Source organism: Rhinolophus ferrumequinum, chromosome 14, assembly GCF_004115265.2.
Source record: "Rhinolophus ferrumequinum isolate MPI-CBG mRhiFer1 chromosome 14, mRhiFer1_v1.p, whole genome shotgun sequence".
In the NCBI taxonomy this organism is placed as follows: Eukaryota; Metazoa; Chordata; class Mammalia; order Chiroptera; family Rhinolophidae; genus Rhinolophus; species Rhinolophus ferrumequinum.
In genome coordinates this window covers 30,631,402-30,650,752 of record NC_046297.1, presented here as the reverse complement: position 1 = coordinate 30,650,752, position 19,351 = coordinate 30,631,402, and the positions used below count along the sequence as shown (strand labels likewise).

Here is a 19,351-nt window from a genome sequence, read left to right as displayed (position 1 = left end):
AAGCTTTCCAGTAAAGATGATAGCATTACTATTTGATTGCAGAAGTCCCCAGACTTGTTTCCTGACAGCTTGGAGATTCAACTGAGCAAGACCTGCTAGGAAAGGGGATAAAGATAATGTTTGTTGTAGCAAAATCATTAAGCAGAGCTGAGGAAGGTATAACACTGGAAGTATTTCAAGTCAGGGTTAGAGTTCTCCTTGCTAGACATCACTGTCTTAAGTATACTTTTAAAAATAACAGCTTTATTGAGATGTGATTTACATATCATAAAATTTACCCTTTTAAAAGTATACTATTCATTGGTTTTCATATTCACAAAGTTGTGCAACCATCATCACCATCTAATTCCAGAACACATTTATAACCCCATAGTGAAACTCCATACCCATTAGTCCCTGACAGACACTAATATGCTGTCTGTCTCTATGCATTTGCTGAGCACTTCATATAAATGGCAACATACAACCTGTGGCCTTTTGTGCTTGACTTCTTTCGATTAGGATATTTTCAAGGTTCATCCATGTTTCAGTACTTCATTCCTTTCTATGGCTGCCTGATAATCTATTATACCAGATTTGTTTATCCATTCATCACTTGATGGACATTTGCATTGTTTCCACTTTCTGTAGTACTGCTATGAATATACAAGGTCTGACAATTAACTTCGTGAACTTTCCACCGTGCGCTTACATTGACAGCACTTTACAAAGCTCGGTAAGGTTTCATAACCTTCATATATCAGTGTCTCATAGATGTGTTCATATGGACATGTGGCAGTGTCTGGCTGAGTGGCGTTCATTATTGTTGTTGAGTGTTTTTGTGTGGCGTAGCGAGAATGAGCTTGAATTAGAGCAACAAACAAACATTAAATTTCTTGTTAAACTTGGCAAGAGTGGAAGCGAAATCAGGGACATGTTAGTCCAAGTTTATGGGGATAATGCCATGAAGAAAATAGCAGTGTTCAAATGGATTAAATGTTTTTCTGAGGGGAGAGAAAGTGTCAGTGATGAAGAGAGGTCAGGTAAGCCAGTAATGAGCAGAACTGATGAAAACATTGCAAAAATTCGTCAAATTGTGCATCAAAATGTCAGCTGATTGTGAGAAGCACAGCAGACTAAGTAAACATCGATAGAAAAACAGGAAAATCTTAACTGAAACTCTTAGTATGAGAAAGGTGTCTGAAAAAAAATGGTCCCGAAGGAGCTCAGCGATGAACAAAAGTAAAGGAGAGTCGAAGTTTGCCAAGAGCTTTTGGAGAGGCAAGATGATGTTTTGTTATCACAGTGATGCCGTGTTATCACTGGTGATGAAGCATGGGTGTACGAATATGACCCTGAAACAAAGTGTCAAAGTGCACAGTGTAAGTCAACTGATTCTCCACGACCAAAAAAGTTCCGTCAGTCCAAATCAAGAGTCAAAACTATGTTGCTAACCGTTTTTGGTTTCAGAGAGATTATTTGTAATGAATTTGTACCACTGGACAAACTGTTAATCAAGTTTACTATTTGCAAGTGCTGAAAAGGATGCATGAAAAAGTTAGATGAAAACAACCTGAACTTTTCACCAACAATTCATGGCTCTTGCATCATGACAATGCACCAGCTCACATGGCACTGTCTGTGAGGTAGTCTTTAGCCAGTAAACAAATAACTGTATTGCAAAACCCTCCCTACTCACTTGATCTGGCCACCAATGACTTCTTTCTTTAACTGAAGATAAAGGAAATATTGAAAGGAAGACATTCGGATGACATTCAGGATATCAAGGGTGATATGACAACAGTTCTGATGACCATTCTAGAAGGAGTTCCAAAACTGCTTTGAAGGGTGGACTAGGCACTGGCATCGGTGTGTATCTTCCCAAGGGGAGTTCTTTGAAGGTGACCATAGTGATATTCAGCAATGAAGTATGGAGCACTTTTTTCTGGGATGGGTCCACAAACTTAATTGTCAGATATCATATGCAATTTTTGCATGAACATAAGTTTTCAGTTCCCTTGAGTGGGATTGCTGGATCACTGCCAAACTTTTCCAACGTTACTGCCGCATTTACCGTCTCACCAGCATAATGATACATTTTAACCATTGATTATCTAATCTTGTTAGGTTCTCAAGGTTTCCATGCCTCCTACCAATTTGTTAATAATCTCCTGGGCCATTTGGTAATGTTTACTCTTGTAGACCAAACCTCTTTGAAGGAAATGCATTTCGATATCAAGGCAAAAGTTTGATCAATTCAAAGCTGTATTTTGGTTGTATGAGGTGACATAAAAAGATACAAGGTGACATAAACTACCTTCTAGAAGACACTTATGTTTCCTCTTAAGTTAAATCTAAACTGTTTTTCCAACTCGCATAGAATCTGATTCTAGATTAATTAAGTGAACAAGTGAGATTAGGCAAAAGAAAACTTGTTAAAAGCCATGGGTTCCTCCAAAGAAAAATAAAGACTTATGAAAAATTCTCAAATGGAAGCATTGAGGGTTAACTTGCTGTGTGACAGGTGCCAGTGTTGTGTGCGACTTCACTGCGTACTGTGCAGTGCAAAGTGAGACTGAGAGAGGAGTTAGGTGGCCCTGTTAGCACAGCCTGCCCAGACCCATGTACCTTCACTCCTTTATCCAAGGGTTAAGTACCTCTTTTGTGGCAAACCTTCACCTGTATGCTAAGGATTCCACAGAGAACAGCCACACAAAGCTTGCTCTCAAAAGGCTGGCATTCTTGTGAGAATACAAGCAACAGTAACCAAGCAAGCTGATTTCAGATGGCAACAGGCCCTGGGAAGAGAGGATGAGATGGGTTTCTAGGTAGGCAGGAACCACATCAGACTGACAGTAAAGACCCTTCCACCCCCAGACATAGCCTGTGGCCCTGCAGGGATATGATAACACATATGCAAGACTCATGGTTCCAAGTGGATTCTGACACAAGATAGGCTGTTGGGCCCTGCTTGGACACCCAGGTCAGTGATGTGAGCCTCTGATGTCTTACCCCAGCAACAGGGAATCCTCATGGGTAAACAGCCTATTAAATGATGAAAGCACATATCTAATCCCAAAGATACTTGACAATCCCACAGAAGAGAAAAGCCTGGGAAAGGGAAGTTGTGAATCTTTTTTTTATACATTCATTTTGGGTCTATGACATGGGTAGTGATAGTTTAACATTTCGTTTTTCTCTTTGAGCATTTTCACCTGTTCCAAATAAAAGTAGTCATGCTTAGAAAATGAACTGTGCAACGTGACTTACACTCTTGCCTTTCTCTAAAGAGAGGGGATATACTGTTCCAGTTTTCTGTCACCTATCACCTGTAACATTAATAACCAATCCTATTGCTGCTGACTGTTCTCTCTTGTTTAGTTACTTTCACATTTTTCTTTCTATGATTTCTTTGATTCTCTAGTTTCACTTTTTTTTTTTTTTAATTTCCAGACACCCATTCAACCGTAGCCTCCCCTATGCCTAGATGAAAAGCACCTTGGGGATGAGCCTAGTGTCCTGCAGCATGTCTGCACACATCCATTCCACCCCGTCCCCCACCACACACCAGCCTTTTCAGCATCACCCTCCCAGGACAGACCAAGGAGCTCTGTCAGTGAGAATGTGCCCAGACGCTCTCCAGCACAGCTCTCCCGGTGACTCTTACTACCGTTCTTTCAGGATCTCCAAGAATGCTGTGATGCCCCATGCTATAGCAAATAAAAAGTAACTTTGACCCAGGTGATACCTGTTGTGAGAAAGTTTTAAAATATCACCAGGTTCTGGTGGGGTGGTTTGATCTGGAATTGGCTTCAGCCTTTCGTTCCTGGTAGTAGCCCCTAGAACATCTGTGCTCTCCCATGGCGTGGTGTGTGCATGACATGGATGTTTTGTAAGGAAGGCGGTGACACTACAGTAAAGGGAGCCAGCTGTCTGTGGGCAGTGGAGGGTGTATGGTGGCTATATAAAGCCTCTGAAGAAATTCTTTTTATCTCTCTGAGTCTAAACTACTCTGTGTTGCTAGAAAGTGTAACCTTGAGCGAGTCATTTAACTTGCTGTGATTTTTATCTATACAAATAAGGTTATCATAAAATTTAATACATATAAAATGCTTAAAACAATCTTTGGCCCATAAAAAAGTACTAAGTAATCATTAACAAGTATTATTATGCTTATACCTGGATTTTCAAGAGTTAATACCTTCCTGGAAAAGAGGATTTCTTGCTTTTCTAGGGTGATTTTGAACACACATGTACAAAGTGTGATCAAACAATACAGTGAATATTTAAATTTTAAAAAAATGTATTACAGTAAAAGACACATTGCCATTAATCCCCCTCAAAATACTCCCCCTCATTTCAAGACTTATCCCATAATTCTTGCCACTTTCTGAAGTAGTTCTGGAAGTCTTTCATGAGTAAGCATCTTTCCATCCTGAAATATTTTCTATATAACCATTTTAATGGCTGTATAATATTTCATTGTACATATGTATTATAACTGAATGAACAATCTCCTTCCTGTTCTTGTAGAGTTAGGTTCAAAGGTCTGTTTGTGTGTGTGCCTCTGTCTTTTCCATCTGACTTGCCACTTATCCTGAATGGTGACTCCTTGGCATTAGGGATGTTGTCTGTTAAGTAGATCTATATATGACCAGCTCATTGACAGGTGCTTAATAAGTTATGTTTGATGCTGAATACTCTTGATAGCATCTTTCCTTTCTCCAGGGCAGCAGGGCTTTTCAGTTTGATTGATACCATGTGGCCTCCAGTGATGCCTCTGAAAGCACCTGGCTACAGCGAGGCCTGTGAAGAGGTAAGCCCAGCATCTGAAGAGCCCCCCCGCCCTGGTTGCCACCTGGTCTGTGCCAGGTGCCAAGACAAACGCCACCTACACAATCCACATCCCCAAGAAACCCAGGTCCAGTAAATATGAGCCAGGACAGGGATTCAGACTGTGGGGACAGAGCCAAGAGTGCAGTTTCCAGGCTCTCGGCCTCACGTGGAAAGATGCTGGCTCAGGTAGTAAATGGCCATCAACTGTGATTGGATGGCCATCAGCTGTGGCTAGTTGGCCATCAGCTGTAACCAGTGAGCCATTGGCCACGAATATAATTGCTGTGGCTACGCTAGCAGAAAATGGGGGCTAGCAAGAAGATGGTGGCTGGCAAGCGCGGATTGCAGTTAGCACGGCAGAGTGCAGTTATCAAGGGGTTGGTTGGTTGGCAGAGAAGTGGATGGCAGGTTGCGGATCGTGTGGCTTCTGCTTCCTGTGTCTCCAGCCCAGCCACCAGTGAGACTATAGCGGTATGAACCCCCTATCTATGGCTCCATGGGTGTTCCTTTTTGGCCTCACCACGTCCTGCGTTCTTATCTGGGAAGCGGGACCAGAGACCCCGCAGGCCACCCTGAATGACACAGACCCACTCATCTCGTTCCAGAGCCCAAGCTCTGGTTGCTTTCCCTGATGTGCTACAGTATATTCTTCTTGAGGTTAATTTATGATGGTGGTTTTAAACTACAATCTCCAAGGTCAACAGTTAGGGTCTTAGTCTCATATTGATCAAGATGTTTTACCCACTACCTTTCAGTCACTAGTAGAACCAACACTGAGTTACCAGTTAGAGCAGAAACTCACATAACCTAATACATAAAATCCATGGATATTTGTACAGCTACCAGTGTAGCCAGAAATTTTCATTTTCCTGCCTCATCAAATTATTTATGGTAGTTGCTCACAAGTAGTAAAATTAACTGGTTAAAATATGTCCCCTCTTCTCCATCTGGAGCCTTATCCACTAGGCTGGCCAGTGCTGCTTTGGGCCATAGTTCCCAAAGCGGAAAACTGGGAGTTGTCTGGTTCGTGTAGTAGCTGACTTCTTAGCAGAATGTTAAATAAGACTATGACTACTATGCTAGATCAGCAAAATTGTTGTCAAAAATGCCTATTTCAAGATTATGTAAGAGGAAGAAGTTTCTAAATGGTATTTTCAGTGTGCTCTGAAGAATAAATTTCTAGAATGAAATCTTGAATTGGTAATAAACTTAAAAATACAAGCTTTTATACTTGGTCCCAGAGATAAACAACATAATCTATTTCTTACACCAGTATTTCTTATAAGCTTTCCACAGATAGTATACGCCTACTCATATATTAAAGAGTATATTTTATATTTGAGTTTTTTAACACTACATTCACTTTCTACCTTTTCTTTCATTTCAAATAGGTAAAAACTCAGCTGCCTCCTCCTGGATTCTGTTACATCCTTACTGCTCATCCAAATCTGGGACAAATTAATATAATTGAAGAAAACCCCATTTCTAAGCTTTATCAGCCTCCAATTCCCCGCTTCTTAAGAGAAATTCTCCAGGTAACATCTTTGTTTCTAACAAGGCCTTCCATTTTTCTGTATTTGTGTACTTTGTGTGATGTTATCAATCTTTTTCAATCCCTTTCCAGACTGATGATATTGGTACCCGTTGCAGTTTCTATGCCAGAGTGATTTATCAAAGACCACAGGTAATCTCTCTCTCTCTATCTCTCTCTCTCTCTCTCTCTCTCTCTCTCTCTCTCTCTCTCTGTCTCTCTCTCTCTCTCTCTCTCTCTCTCTGTCTCTCTCTCTCTCTCTTGCTCGCTCATAATAGATGTCATAATAAATAAGATGTTATAAAATTAATTAAAGGATCATCCCTCTTAGAAATTAATGGAGTACCACATTAGAAAAGCATTTTTAATATCCAGTTATGCATGCTTTGTGCTAAAGAGGTAATAAATCCATCCTTGAGCAAGTGTGGACTGCCAGCCACTGTGTTAACTACTAGGGTATAGAACAACCGAAGCATAACCTTGTCCCAAAAGATTCTCAGTTCAGTAATGATAGTTCCTGTCTGACGCATATGCAGGTTGTAGAGAGGAAAGAGAAGCTGAAGCCTCATTTGTGGGGTAAATGTAGGAACCTCAGGATTGAGCTCAGCCACTTCTCAGAACTAACTCTTCAACAGTTCTGGGATCCTTCAACCGTTGAAGGAAACCCTGTGGTTCCTGTGAGGCCATGGGCTAGAGGAGCTTGTTGTTTGCTTCCTTGCCACTCCATAGATCAGCTAAAAGTGGACAAGGGCAAGATATGTTCTTGGCAAGTTCAACATATGATATAAGCTCTGCAAGAAGCCTCTGCTGGACATTAACTTAGAGAGGAACATCCATGTCTCAGTCACATGAGAGGTATATAGAACATCCCATTTGTTCAGTCCTTGTTTTCCTTTCCTCTGTTCACCTTTTGGTCATTTGACAGCGAATTCATGCCTCTCCTAAGGAATAACAGAGTGGTCAACATTAGTCACTCAACAGTGGTCCTTGTGAGCCATCCCAGCATCTGTCTCAACAGGTAGGGGATAGGCCCCCAGTAAGGGCAAGATCTAGGCACCTGATGTGTCTCTTACTTCCCAAGTCTGAGGCAAACTGAAGGCTGCCCATCATCTGCAGGACACTCAGTGTGTTAAGACACACCTGACACCTGGTACATAACTGTTATTCTGAAGTGCATTCCAGGTCGTGGGGATGTGACATCAAGTAGTGGTTCACTGTGCAGATGCCATTTACCCTGCAGATAAAATGCTGTCCTCAGGGGCATGAACAGCAATCTCATGGCTACTATGCCATATGCTCCTGCCCACAGAGCCTAATATGCCCACAGCTTTGCAGTTGAGACCAGAGGCGGAAAGTAAAGAAAGCGGGTGTCAAATGCTCGTACCATAGCCAGATTTCAGCTTCCCACCCCAATGGAGGGGAACCCTAAGGCAGAAAGAGACAAACTGCAGGCCATCAGCCTTACTTGGTGAAGGAGTGCTGCCTTGGGGCTGAGAACATGGGTCTCTCCTGTCCCGAGTTTTCTGCCAAACAATAGGCTCCCATCAGCTCAGGTACAGCCTGCCTGCAAACATAGCTGTCAGTGCATGTGTGTTCCAAGGGATTAGTGATACTTAGAAATAGTCAAGGACTCAGAACCCAAGCAAACAGATTCCTCGATTCACTAAAATTCTTTATACCTCCTGTATTCTGCTTTTGTAGGAAAGAGAATCACCAAAAACCAACTTGCTCAGGGAGGGAATTGAAAGAAGCTAAGTCCTGGTTTCACTACATGGTTAAGCCTACACATTCTATAGTGACAGTTGACTTTTAGAATAGCACCAGGAGTAACTGAAAGAACCTGAGTTATCAAAAGAGTCAGTTGTCTTTCCTTTATACTAATGACTAAGTCATGAAAGTGAAAGATTTTTTTTGTATTTAACATTTACTTTGATTATTCAAAATTCCTAGATTCATAGTAATTATAGATTCACAGCAAATTGGAAAGAAATACACACAGGGTGCCAAAAAACTGTATACACATTTTAAGAAAGGAAAACTGTATTAAAATTATAATACTTAATATATACCAAAAACAAAAGATGAATATACAAGTCACATTTGACTTCTGCAATTATAAGAGGTGCTCAAAGTGGTTACCATCAGCGTCCAGACACTTCTGATTACAGTGAACTACTGCTTCAGCAACATTGACCAAAGTGTCCACTTGTATACATTTTTTATTGTCACCCCTGGTGCAAATGCACCCTCCTCCATGCCAAAATCCCATACCCACTGTAACCATAGTGCAATATCAAAACCAAGAAACAGCACAATCTATGGAGTTGTGTCAGATCTCAGCAGTCATACATACATGCACGTGTGTGGATGTCTACAGGTATATGTACCTTTATGTAATTTTGTCACGTGTAGCCATGTATAACCTCCACCACAATCAGTATACTTGACCATACCACAGACTCCTTCATGTTCCCCTTATCGCCTTCCCCATCCCTGACCCCTAGCAATTACTAATCTGTTCTCATTTTAATTATGTTATTTTCCGATGGTTACATAAATAGAACTATGCAGTATTAGTTTTCTAGGCCTGCTGTGCAAAGCACCAAAAATGAGATGGCTTATGACTTCACTCATATGTGAGATATAAAACTGAAAACAACAAACAAGCAAGATAAACAAACAAAAACTCATAGACACAGACAACAGTTTAGTGGTTACCAGAGGGTAAGAGGGGAGGGTGGTGGTAGAAGAGGGTAAAGGGAGTCAAATATATGGTGATGGAAGGAGAACTGACTCTGGGTGGTGACCACACAATGCAATATATAGGTGATGTATTATAGAAATGTACACTTGGCACTTACATAATTTTACTAAACAATGTCACCCAATAAATTTAATAAAAATTTAGAAAAAACAGATTTATTGTCTCACTCTTCTGGAAACTAGAAATCTGAAATCAAGGTGTCAGTAAGACCATGCTTCCTCTGACAGCTCTAGGGGATTTCTCTTTCTTTCCTCTTCCAGCTTGTGGTATTTACTGGCAATCCTTGGCCTTCCTTGGCTTGTAGATGCATCACTCCAACCACATAGCCATCTTCACCCTATGTGTTATCATATGATATGGTCTTCCCTCCATGTTCAAATTTCCCCTTTTTATAAGGACATCAGCCATATTAGATTAGGGCCCAATGTAATGATGTCTTAACTGGTTAAATTTGTAAAGATCCTGTTTCCAAATAAGGTAACATTCTGAGGTACAGGAGTTAATGCTTCAGTAGATCTTTTTGGAAGGTCACAGTTCAACACATAACAGCTTCTTCTGAGATTGGCTTTTTTCATTTAACATAATTCTCTACAGATTCATCCAGAGAATGAATAATGTTGAACATCTTTTCAGGTGCTTGTTAGCCATCTGTATATCCTCTTTAGTGAAATGTCTGTGTGTGTCTTTTACCCATTTTCTGATTGGATCGTTTGTTTACTGTTGAATTTTTAAAGTTCTTTATATATTCTATATAAAAAGCCTTTGTCAGATACATAATTTATAAATATATTTCAGGGTCTGTAATTTGTCTTTTTATCCTTTCAACAGGTTTTTGCAGAGCAAACGTTTTTAATTTTTGTGTGGTCAAATTTATCAACTTTTCCTCTTATGGAGCCAAGTCAAGTCAGTTCTATGTTCAAAGTTTATCTTTTATGTTCTTTTCTACAAGATTTAGAATTTTATGTTGAACCCATGATGCATTTCAAGTTGATTTTTGTGTAAGGCGTGTGGTTTAGGTCAAGGTCCATTTTTTTTCCCAGTGCATGTCCACTTGATCCAGTGCTATTTGTTGATAGGCTATTCTTCCGCCATTTAATTGTTTTTGCAACTTTGTCAGAAATTAATTGGGTATTTTTCTGTAGAAGACATCTACTTTTAATAAAATTTTAACAGTAAGATTGATAGTACTGCTTTGAATTAATTGGTTATTTGTCTTTTTACAGAGGATGTTATTGTCACTGACTTTTTGTTCATAACCCAATGGTAAAGATAATTTAATAGTTAATTTCAAAGGAAATTAGACCATTTTGGTTTCACAAAGAGATTGAAAAAGAGACAGTAGTTAATTCCAGGGTATTTATAAAGAATATCTAAAATCTTTAAAGACTGTCAGAAGAACTCTCTACTTCAGATAATCTTGTGAAAATACTCATAAAACTTTGCCCTTTCTATCTACCATTTTTTAAAATGTGATTTTGCCACTTGTTCCCAAAAAATCCTTTATAACTCTATAATCCAATACAGGATCATATATTACACTTAGTTGTCATGTCTCTTTCATCTCCTTCAAATGGAACATTTCTTCATCTTTACTTATCTTTTATGACCTTGACATTTTTGAAGGACAGACGAGTTATCTACGTGAGTGTCCCTCCATTTAGATTTGCCTGATGTTATATCATGAATAGATTCAGGTTATGTTATGTGTTTTCACCAGGAACACCACATAAAAATACTATGTTCATATCAGGAGGCACAGAAGTTGATTTATCCCAGTGCTGTGATATTTTATCAATTGATGAAGATTGTATTTTTCAGGTTTCTCCACTCTGAAGTTAACTAATAGTATTTCACAATTATTAATTAATAACTAACAAATATTTTTTGGAAGGTACATTGAGACTATATAAATATCCTATTATCAAACTTTTACCTACTCGTTTTTAACATTCATATGATTCTTGCCTGAATTATTACTCTGATAGTGGCCAAATGGTAATTTTCTAATTCCTTTTACATTAAATAGTTGGCATTTGGATCGTTTATAACTAGGATCTTTTCATTTCCCTGATTTATCTATGTATTCACTTATTTATATCAGTATGGACGAGTGGATTCAGTTTTTATTCAGTGAGTTATAATTTGTTACTGTTTATTTTGATGCTCAAATTTTCCCAGATTCAAGTTGGCTAATTATCTCCCAAAGATCCCACCTCCCATTACCATTACATTGCAGGTTAGGACTTCAACATATGAATTTGGGGGAGGGAAGACTTATAAACATTCAGTTTATAACATTTCCTAACCCTTAGGAAATTTACATCTAGCAGGAGAGAAAAATGTATATGTACTAAATATGAGGTCAGACAATTAAGTTCGCAAACTTATCGTAGTAAAAAGTGCTCCATACCTCATTGCTGAATATCACTATGGTCACCTTCGAAGTATTCTCCTTGGCAAGCTATGCACCGATGCCAGCGCCTAGTGCACCCTTCAAAGCAATTTTGGAACTCTTTTTCTGGAATGGCCATGAGAGCTGTTGTCGTATTACCCTTGATGTCGTGAATGTCAAAAAAATATCTTCCTTTCAATATTTCCTTTATCTTCGAGTAAAGAAAGAAGTCATTGGGGGCCAGATCAGGTGAGTAGGGAGGGTATTCCAATACAGTTATTTCTTTACTAGCTAAAAACTCCCTCACAGTGCCGTGTGAGCTGGTGCATTGTCATGATGCAAGAGCCATGAATTGTTGGTGAAAAGTTCAAGTCATCTAACTTTTTCATGCAGCCTTTTCAGCACTTGCATATAGTAAAGTTGGTTAACTGTTTGTCCAGTTGGTACAAATTCATAATGAACAATCCCTTTGATACCAAAAGAAGGTTAGCAACATCGTTGTAACAAGTTTGTGAACTTAATTGACCTTGTATAAAACAATTTGGTAATTAGTATTGTAGGTGTACAAACATGGGACTAGGAAGCAAAGAACAATGAATTCGTTTTGAGTAGGTTAGAGGACAAGTACAGTAGTGCCAGGGGAGGTCAGATTGTATCGCAGAAAAGGAGCCCTTTAAACAGATGCAAGGTTGGAACTCACAGGGCACAGCCATGTAAGTGGGACCTAGTGACCAAGACGTGCAAAGTCTATTGTATGTTTTAAAATATTTGTTGAAATGGTATCTAATAATGTTACTATTAATAATAGTCATATAAGATTATTGCTTTTAAAAAATAATTTTGGATATAGGAATAGCTATTAAGTTAGTAGTCTTGACTGTGTTTTGTAGCTAAACAGTTTGCTTCTTCTGGAGCGAAGGCAGATTTGGCTGACAGTGACTGATGTCACCCTACAAATGCAAGATGAAAATAACTCTGGCCTCCCAAAAACCATGCCGGTCTGTGTGACCTCCTCATGTGTGCTGGGCCAAGAAGTCTTGGAAGTACTAGCCAAGGCTGCCGTTCACAGCTTCTTCTTCAGAGATGCTCTCCGAGACAGCGGTATACTTTCTTCTTGACGGCTTTGATCCAGTGGCAACTGATAGATGCCATAAAATGGCATTGTAGCTTCTAGATATCTCTGTCTTGCTCTGAAACTGCTAGCCCCTTCTCTAAATGCACTGCAGACTGGCATATGGAGTGGAATAGCCCATGGTACCAGCCTCAGGCTTTCACTAACCTGTCATGGCCACCTGGACAGAACTAGAACCCCTTAAAGTGTTGACACACCCTGTGAGAGATTTCATTAGTTACTCAAGGACTGTCTTTTTGTAGCACAAAGGTACAGAAACAACTTAAAGCCATTGCCTGAAACATCACTTTTTAAAAGAAAGAAAAGCTACAAATTGTAAACATATACACTTAGATAAGTCAGTCCTTTTTTTCCAGGAATCAAACTAGGATCCTGCCTCAGCTCTGTGAGTGTGTGTCGGGGGGTGGGGGGGGCGGTATGTGTTGTGTGTTTTATTTTATTGAGGCATAATTTGTATACCACAAGATTCACCTTTCTGAATTGAATTTTAATCTAGCATGTATGAGTTTTTTTCAACTCAGCACATTGGCGGCTTTGGGGCTTTCTTTCTACACAGTGGGTGTGTCTCTGGACACAACAGATGGACCCCACAGCTATGTCCCTTTGCCCACATGACTCCTAGGAGGCTGGCAAAGGATACTGTTTACTGGCAGGAGAAATTGCTTTTGTCTTCAGTGCTTCAATAATCTGAAGTGTCTCTGTTGGCAGGTCAGATTGTTTGTGTTGAACGAACTGTCCTGCTTCCAAAGCCCATTCTGGATGTGACCTCTGGTGCTCACTCCTGTGAGCTACCTGGCCCTGTGACGCTTGATGAACTGGATTCTGTCACTCAGGTCAACTCCATTTGCAATGTTCAAGGTGGGTAGTTAATCTTGTTGAAAATGGTATTTATATATTTTTAAATAGCACACTTATTTTATATTCATTTACTTATTTATTCAACAAGTATTTGTTGAATGCCTGACATGTTCCAGACATTGGATATGTAAGGAACAAAATCAGAAGAGGTGCTTGCCTCTGGGATTTATAGTCTGTATTGAAAGACATCAGTCAGTTACGCACAAGGCCACATATAGAACTATAGCATTCAAAGTACTCCAGATGCTGATTAACAGCACCTCAATTTGTCTGGGAGGTCACTGAAGTCTCCCTAATGACAGGAGCCTTGGGCCTGATCTGAAGGGTAAGAGGCAGCTAATTAGGTGAATGGGTGGGGGCAGAAAGAATGTCTGGTGGGAAAAAAAAGGACTCACAAAGGCTGCTAACAGGATAGAGTAGGTAAGCACTAGAGTTTGGAAAGAGGCAAGAAAGTCATCTGGATGAAGAGAGTGACCTGAGAAGAGGCTGGAGGGGCCAGCTCATGCAGTGGAGTGGGCAGCATTGTCAGGAGTGTGCTCTGTCATCTTGACAGGGAGACAGCATAGTCTAATTTCAGTCTCTGCAGAGCAGAGTGAGGGGGCTGGGGCCTTGGGTAGTAGCCAATGGGAGGGAGAGCACCAGTCTAAAGGAGTGAGAAAAGGGAGGTTGACAAGTAAATCCAGGAGTAGACTTAGGTAAGAGGGCGTTTGACAGGTTGGGTAATGAATTTGGTAAGAGGGAGCAAGGCATACACGTAGGGTGAGAATATACATGACGACCTCTAAGATTCTGGCTTAGATGAACAGGTAATGGTAGTGCTGTTCAATGAAGTGAGACATGGTGGAAGAGACCAGCTTTGAGGGGACAACCTTAGTTCTGTCGAAGAGAGTTTGAGAGGGAGATATTTCAATAGCTGGTTGGATATAGGGTCTAGAGCTGAAAATAGCATTAATACTTTATTTTTTAACTTTATAAATCTTTTAGTGATAAAAATAATACGCATCCATTCGAACTAGTGAAATATGAATAAAAAGGAAGGTAATAATCTACCACCATGCACCCACCATGTTACACCCTAAGCACAGGAGGACACATGTCTGCCCCTTCAATGGGAACTTCTATGACTTTGCAAAACGGGATGGTTATTCTGTCACTGCTTTTCTCAATTCTCTTAGCAGAGATGACCATCCAGGTAGTAGAGAGAGATCTAACTCAAGATATTAATAGTCACATAATATTCCCTCATATGAATAAACTGTCCCTCCAGTAATGGACATCCAAGGTGTTCCTCTGTTTTGCAATTATAAGCAAGGTTGAAAAAACATCTTTCCTTGTATCAGTCCCTATTGATTTCTCTGCAGGAGGATTTCAGGGTCATAGTGCTTATGTATTTTTTTAACCAACTTTATTGAGATATAATTTATGCTACAGTTCATTCATTTAAAATGTTTTGGTATACTCACAGAGTTGTGCAACCATCACTACAATCTAATTCTACAACATTGTCATCATTCAAAAACTCAACCCCATGACCATTGTCAGTCACTCCCCACTATGCTCTCCCCTTCCTTACCCCTCTACACCGTGGTCTTACGAAAGCACTGATCTACTTTCTGTCTCTATAGATTTGCCTTTTATGGATATTTCACATACATGAAATCATACATTATATGGTCTTTCGTGATTGGCTTCTTTCACTTAGCATAATGCTTTCAAAGTCATTCATGATGTAGCATGTATCAGCACTTCATATTTTTTTTATGGCTGAATGTTTCATTTTATGGATGTACCCTAATTTGTTTATTCATTCGTCAGTTGATGGATATTGGGTTGTTTCTACTTTTTTGCTAATGCTGCTAGGAATATTTGTGGACCAGTTGTTTGAACACCTGTTTTCAAATTTTGGGTATGTATCCAGGAATGGAATTGCTATGTTCAACCTTTTTGATGAAATGCTATTGGTTTTTGTATCCTTAATATTAAAAGATATTACTAAATTAATTTCCAAAACGTGTAAAAATTTACACTTCCAAAAGTAACGTCTAAGAGGACTTGTTTCCTCCACCCTTGCCCACCACTAGATTTCTGAATCTTTTATGATTTTTATGAACAGCAAAAACTGTGATCCTATTGTTGCTTTAATTCACATTCCACTGTGTACTTGTGAGATTTAGCATTTGTTTATTGTGTTGAGGTCATTTGGATTTTTTCCTTCTGTGCATCTCCTTTTAAGGTTAGTACCAAACCATAAGGTTGTGATTTGAAGCGAAGAAGTGAGAGCAGTATAGCCTGGCAGTCATGAAGAAAGCAGACTCTTAAGTCACCTGTCATCTGGGCCTCCATTTTCTCATCTGTAAAATAGGAATAATAGTATCAAGCATTGTTGAGGATTAAATAAGATAATGTACATGACTCTTTTGGGGTTTGAAGCACTCCACTAATGTTAGTGGAAAAGATAAACATCTCGATGCTTCCAGTGCCACAGATAGGGATAGCTGGCTGAAGGCTAGAGGGCTAGAGCCAGTGACAGCAGTGGGTGGGTAGCCTTGGGACAATCAGGATTTTCAGGCAGAGTTGGTAAAGGCCTTCAGAACAGGTGGGAGGGCCTATGAGAAAACCATAAAGGTGCCCAGAGCAGTTGTAAAAGCTTCATGTGCTGGAGGAAATGTAGGGCCATCATGGGACAGGGCTGGTTCTGTCTTGTTCTGCTTTCCCCGTCCATGCTAAGGAGCCTACATGATCAGATTTTTGTCTTAAATGAAGCAATTCTTTAAGTATCATAGATAGGTTATGGTGCAAAGCAGGGATTGGTTGTTGGAAGGAAGATGAAGTGCTCAGACCAAGAGTCTATGGAGGCAGAACATCCAGACTGTGTGTGGCCACTTCTCTGAGCCCAGCTGCCCCGTGCCCAGAGTTGATGCACTGTGCATGGTCCTCAAGAGCTTGCCCACAGCCTGCTACCATAGAGACTTCCCTTCCACCTTCATTCTCCTAGTTGGTTGCTACCTGTTCTCCTCCCATCCCCCTCACCTTTCTCAGCCCAGATTTGTTCAAGGGCTCAGAGGAGAGAAAACAATGAGGAAACAGCACCCCAGTGGTGTTCTGTGATCCACATATGAAAGTCACTGCCATGCTCCACACCACTTAGGCTGTACGGGAGCCTGCTAATTGTGAGAATCACCACAGCTATAGGACCGTTTTATGAGAAAATACCATGTTTCCCCGAAAATAAAACCTACCCCGACCATTAGCTCTAATGCATCTTTTGGAGCAAAAATTAATATAAGACCCGGTATTATATTATATCATGTATCATATCATATCATATCATATTATGAAAGACTCGGTCTTATATTAAAATAATACCGGGTCTTAAATTAATTTTTGCTCCAAAAAATGCATTAGAACTGATGGTCCGGCTAGGTCTTATTTTCAGGGAAACACGGTATGTACCTGAAGAGCTAGCTTTCAAAGGAGAGTTTGGTACCTAACCCGTTCTTAACTATAGCCAGTGAGTACTACAGAGATGCCAAAAGAGGAAAATGTGTAGATATTTGTGGGGAGAGAAGACCTGATTTTTCTAGTTTCTGCAGAACTTCATATTTTAAAAAAATAATTTAGAGGTGGGATTTACAAAACATAAAATTAACCATTTTAAAGTGAGCAATTAGGTGGCATTTAGTCCATTCACAATGTCGTGCAACCACTTCCTATTTTGTATTCTGTCTTTGACATCTTAATGGCTTTGAAAACAAAGTGGCATTCTAGTTTTTAATAACAGCTTTATTGAGATATAACTCACATATCATGAAATTCATTCTTTTAAAGTATACAACTCAGTGATTTGTAGTATATTTACACAGTTGTGCAACTATCCCCACTAACTAGTTCCAGAATATTTTCATCACCCCAAAAGGAAACCCTGTGTCCATTAGCAGTCACTCCCCACTCGGCCTAGTCTATGACAACTACTAAATCTGCTTTCTGTCTCTATGGATTTGCCTATTCTGGACATTTCATGTGAATGGAATCATGTAATATGAGTTCTTCTGTTTCTGGCTGCTTTCACTGAGCAGAACATTTTCAAGATTCATCTACATTGTGGCATTTTTCAATCAGTACACCATTCTTTTTATGGTTGAATATTCCATCACATGGACATACCACATTTTGTTTATCCATTCATCAGTCAATATCCATTTTTTTGATATATTATTAACGGTGAATATTTATGTAAGTCTTCTGACTGGACATATATTTTCTATTCTTTGGGGTATATTTCTATTGTTTTTATATAGTTTTCATATTGACCATCATCATAAATAGAAAATGGTGTAAAAGTAAAATTAGGAAGAATGTGTAACACCTCCATGCTTGAGGAAAGGCATCTACAGAAAGTAACCACATCCAAACAGAACTGAAACTAAAGAGGTTTAGGCATTCTGAGTCCAAACAAGATGGCCAAAGGGCAATTTCAGGAAAATATAACCAAGGTGAGAGAACTCCACTAGTCCATTGTAACCTCTCTAGAAAGGGCCACCATTAGTAGAGGATCTTCATGGAACCTCGAAAAGGGGAACTCACAAACGAAAATTTGACTCTTTTGCCAGCACTGCCTTTGAGGGAACACCTGGGCTTCTCCAGCTGCCAAGTACTCTGAGTTGTGGGGACAGAAAGCCCTCAGCTTTCTGGCTTGACAACATGGCACACTCAAAAATTTCCTATCCTCCCCTATTCTCACTCTCCAGATGGCACAGCTGACTCCTTAGTCTCAAGCGTCTTGGTCATCAGGTAGAAAGCACCATCAGGAGAGGCTGCTGGTTTGCACTTAAACAGTACTACTGAGACCCATTGTTTGCATTTCATACATCATTCCCTTTAGCCTCTCTCACGAAGGTGTGCCTGGGCTTAGTTATTGGAATACTGAAAGAGTTTTATTCTAGGTGGACAGTTACAGCCTTGCATGTCATTGCACACTGGACCATGCCTGGTGGCAGCTGCCGGAACACTGATGAGGCTCAGCGTTCACTTCACTCCAAACAGAACCTTCATGTAGAGGATGAGGACTAAATATTTGTTAAGAAAACAATAGGCAATTTGATCTATCACAAAACTCTATTTTTAGTAGCGTAGCATGAGACAAACTTAAATGGCCCAGGGATAACAATTTTTCAGCCTTGTAAGCACCTAAGCATATGAAGGAGAGCTGCCTAGGATCCTGTACATAGGCTGTGTACTGGAAATGATATCCTACCTCCAATTCTTTGTGGATTTTACTAAATGTATCCTTCCCTAAAGTGAGGGATGTCCTGGGGACAGGGGCTGCTGTCATCAGCCTTAATGGAAAACATTCGCATGGGTACTGGTGTGGTGCCCGCATGCCTGACACACTGAAGGAGCAGAGCAGCTGCAGCTCCCCATGCCCATTCCACCAGGCTATATCACAAACACCAAAGTGTTGCTATCTGGGTCTGTGCTTTTATTCCAGGGCTTTATCAGTGTGTGTGTATTACTGATACCATGGTTCTTGCTTCCATTATGCAGTGAAAAGGGCATATCAATTATAAATGACCTTCCCCATCTGTCGATTGCTCATTCTGCTCTCATCCCAACTTAAAGTCAAGATTTCAGTAAATAGAGTGTTTTTTTCCTGTGGCTAGAATTTCCTAAGTTGTTATTAGTGGAGAAAGAGAATGGCATTTCTAAACAGTAGAGCAAACAGGTTCCGGTTGGCTTATGTATTTCCCTTGTATTAAGATGGAAAGTTATTTTATTATAAATTGGTGAGATCACCATTTCTAATTAAGCCAGTTCTGTTAAGTACTTTTTCCTTTCTCCATCACTTAATAAATATATTTA

The 19,351-nt window shown here is 39.9% G+C and overlaps 1 protein-coding gene across 3 annotated transcripts in view; it reads left to right on the top strand.

Moving 5' to 3' along the window:
• SPIDR (scaffold protein involved in DNA repair) overlaps nucleotides 1-19,351 on the top strand; it is a 539,429-nt gene that overhangs the window by 491,478 nt on the left and 28,600 nt on the right. For all 3 annotated transcript variants that reach the window (XM_033125816.1, XM_033125814.1, XM_033125815.1), the window contains 5 exons: nucleotides 4,708-4,795; nucleotides 6,207-6,350; nucleotides 6,440-6,499; nucleotides 12,393-12,603; nucleotides 13,343-13,492. In XM_033125816.1, the coding sequence (XP_032981707.1) occupies nucleotides 4,708-4,795; nucleotides 6,207-6,350; nucleotides 6,440-6,499; nucleotides 12,393-12,603; nucleotides 13,343-13,492 (653 nt within the window). The remainder of the gene's footprint in view (nucleotides 1-4,707; nucleotides 4,796-6,206; nucleotides 6,351-6,439; nucleotides 6,500-12,392; nucleotides 12,604-13,342; nucleotides 13,493-19,351) is intronic.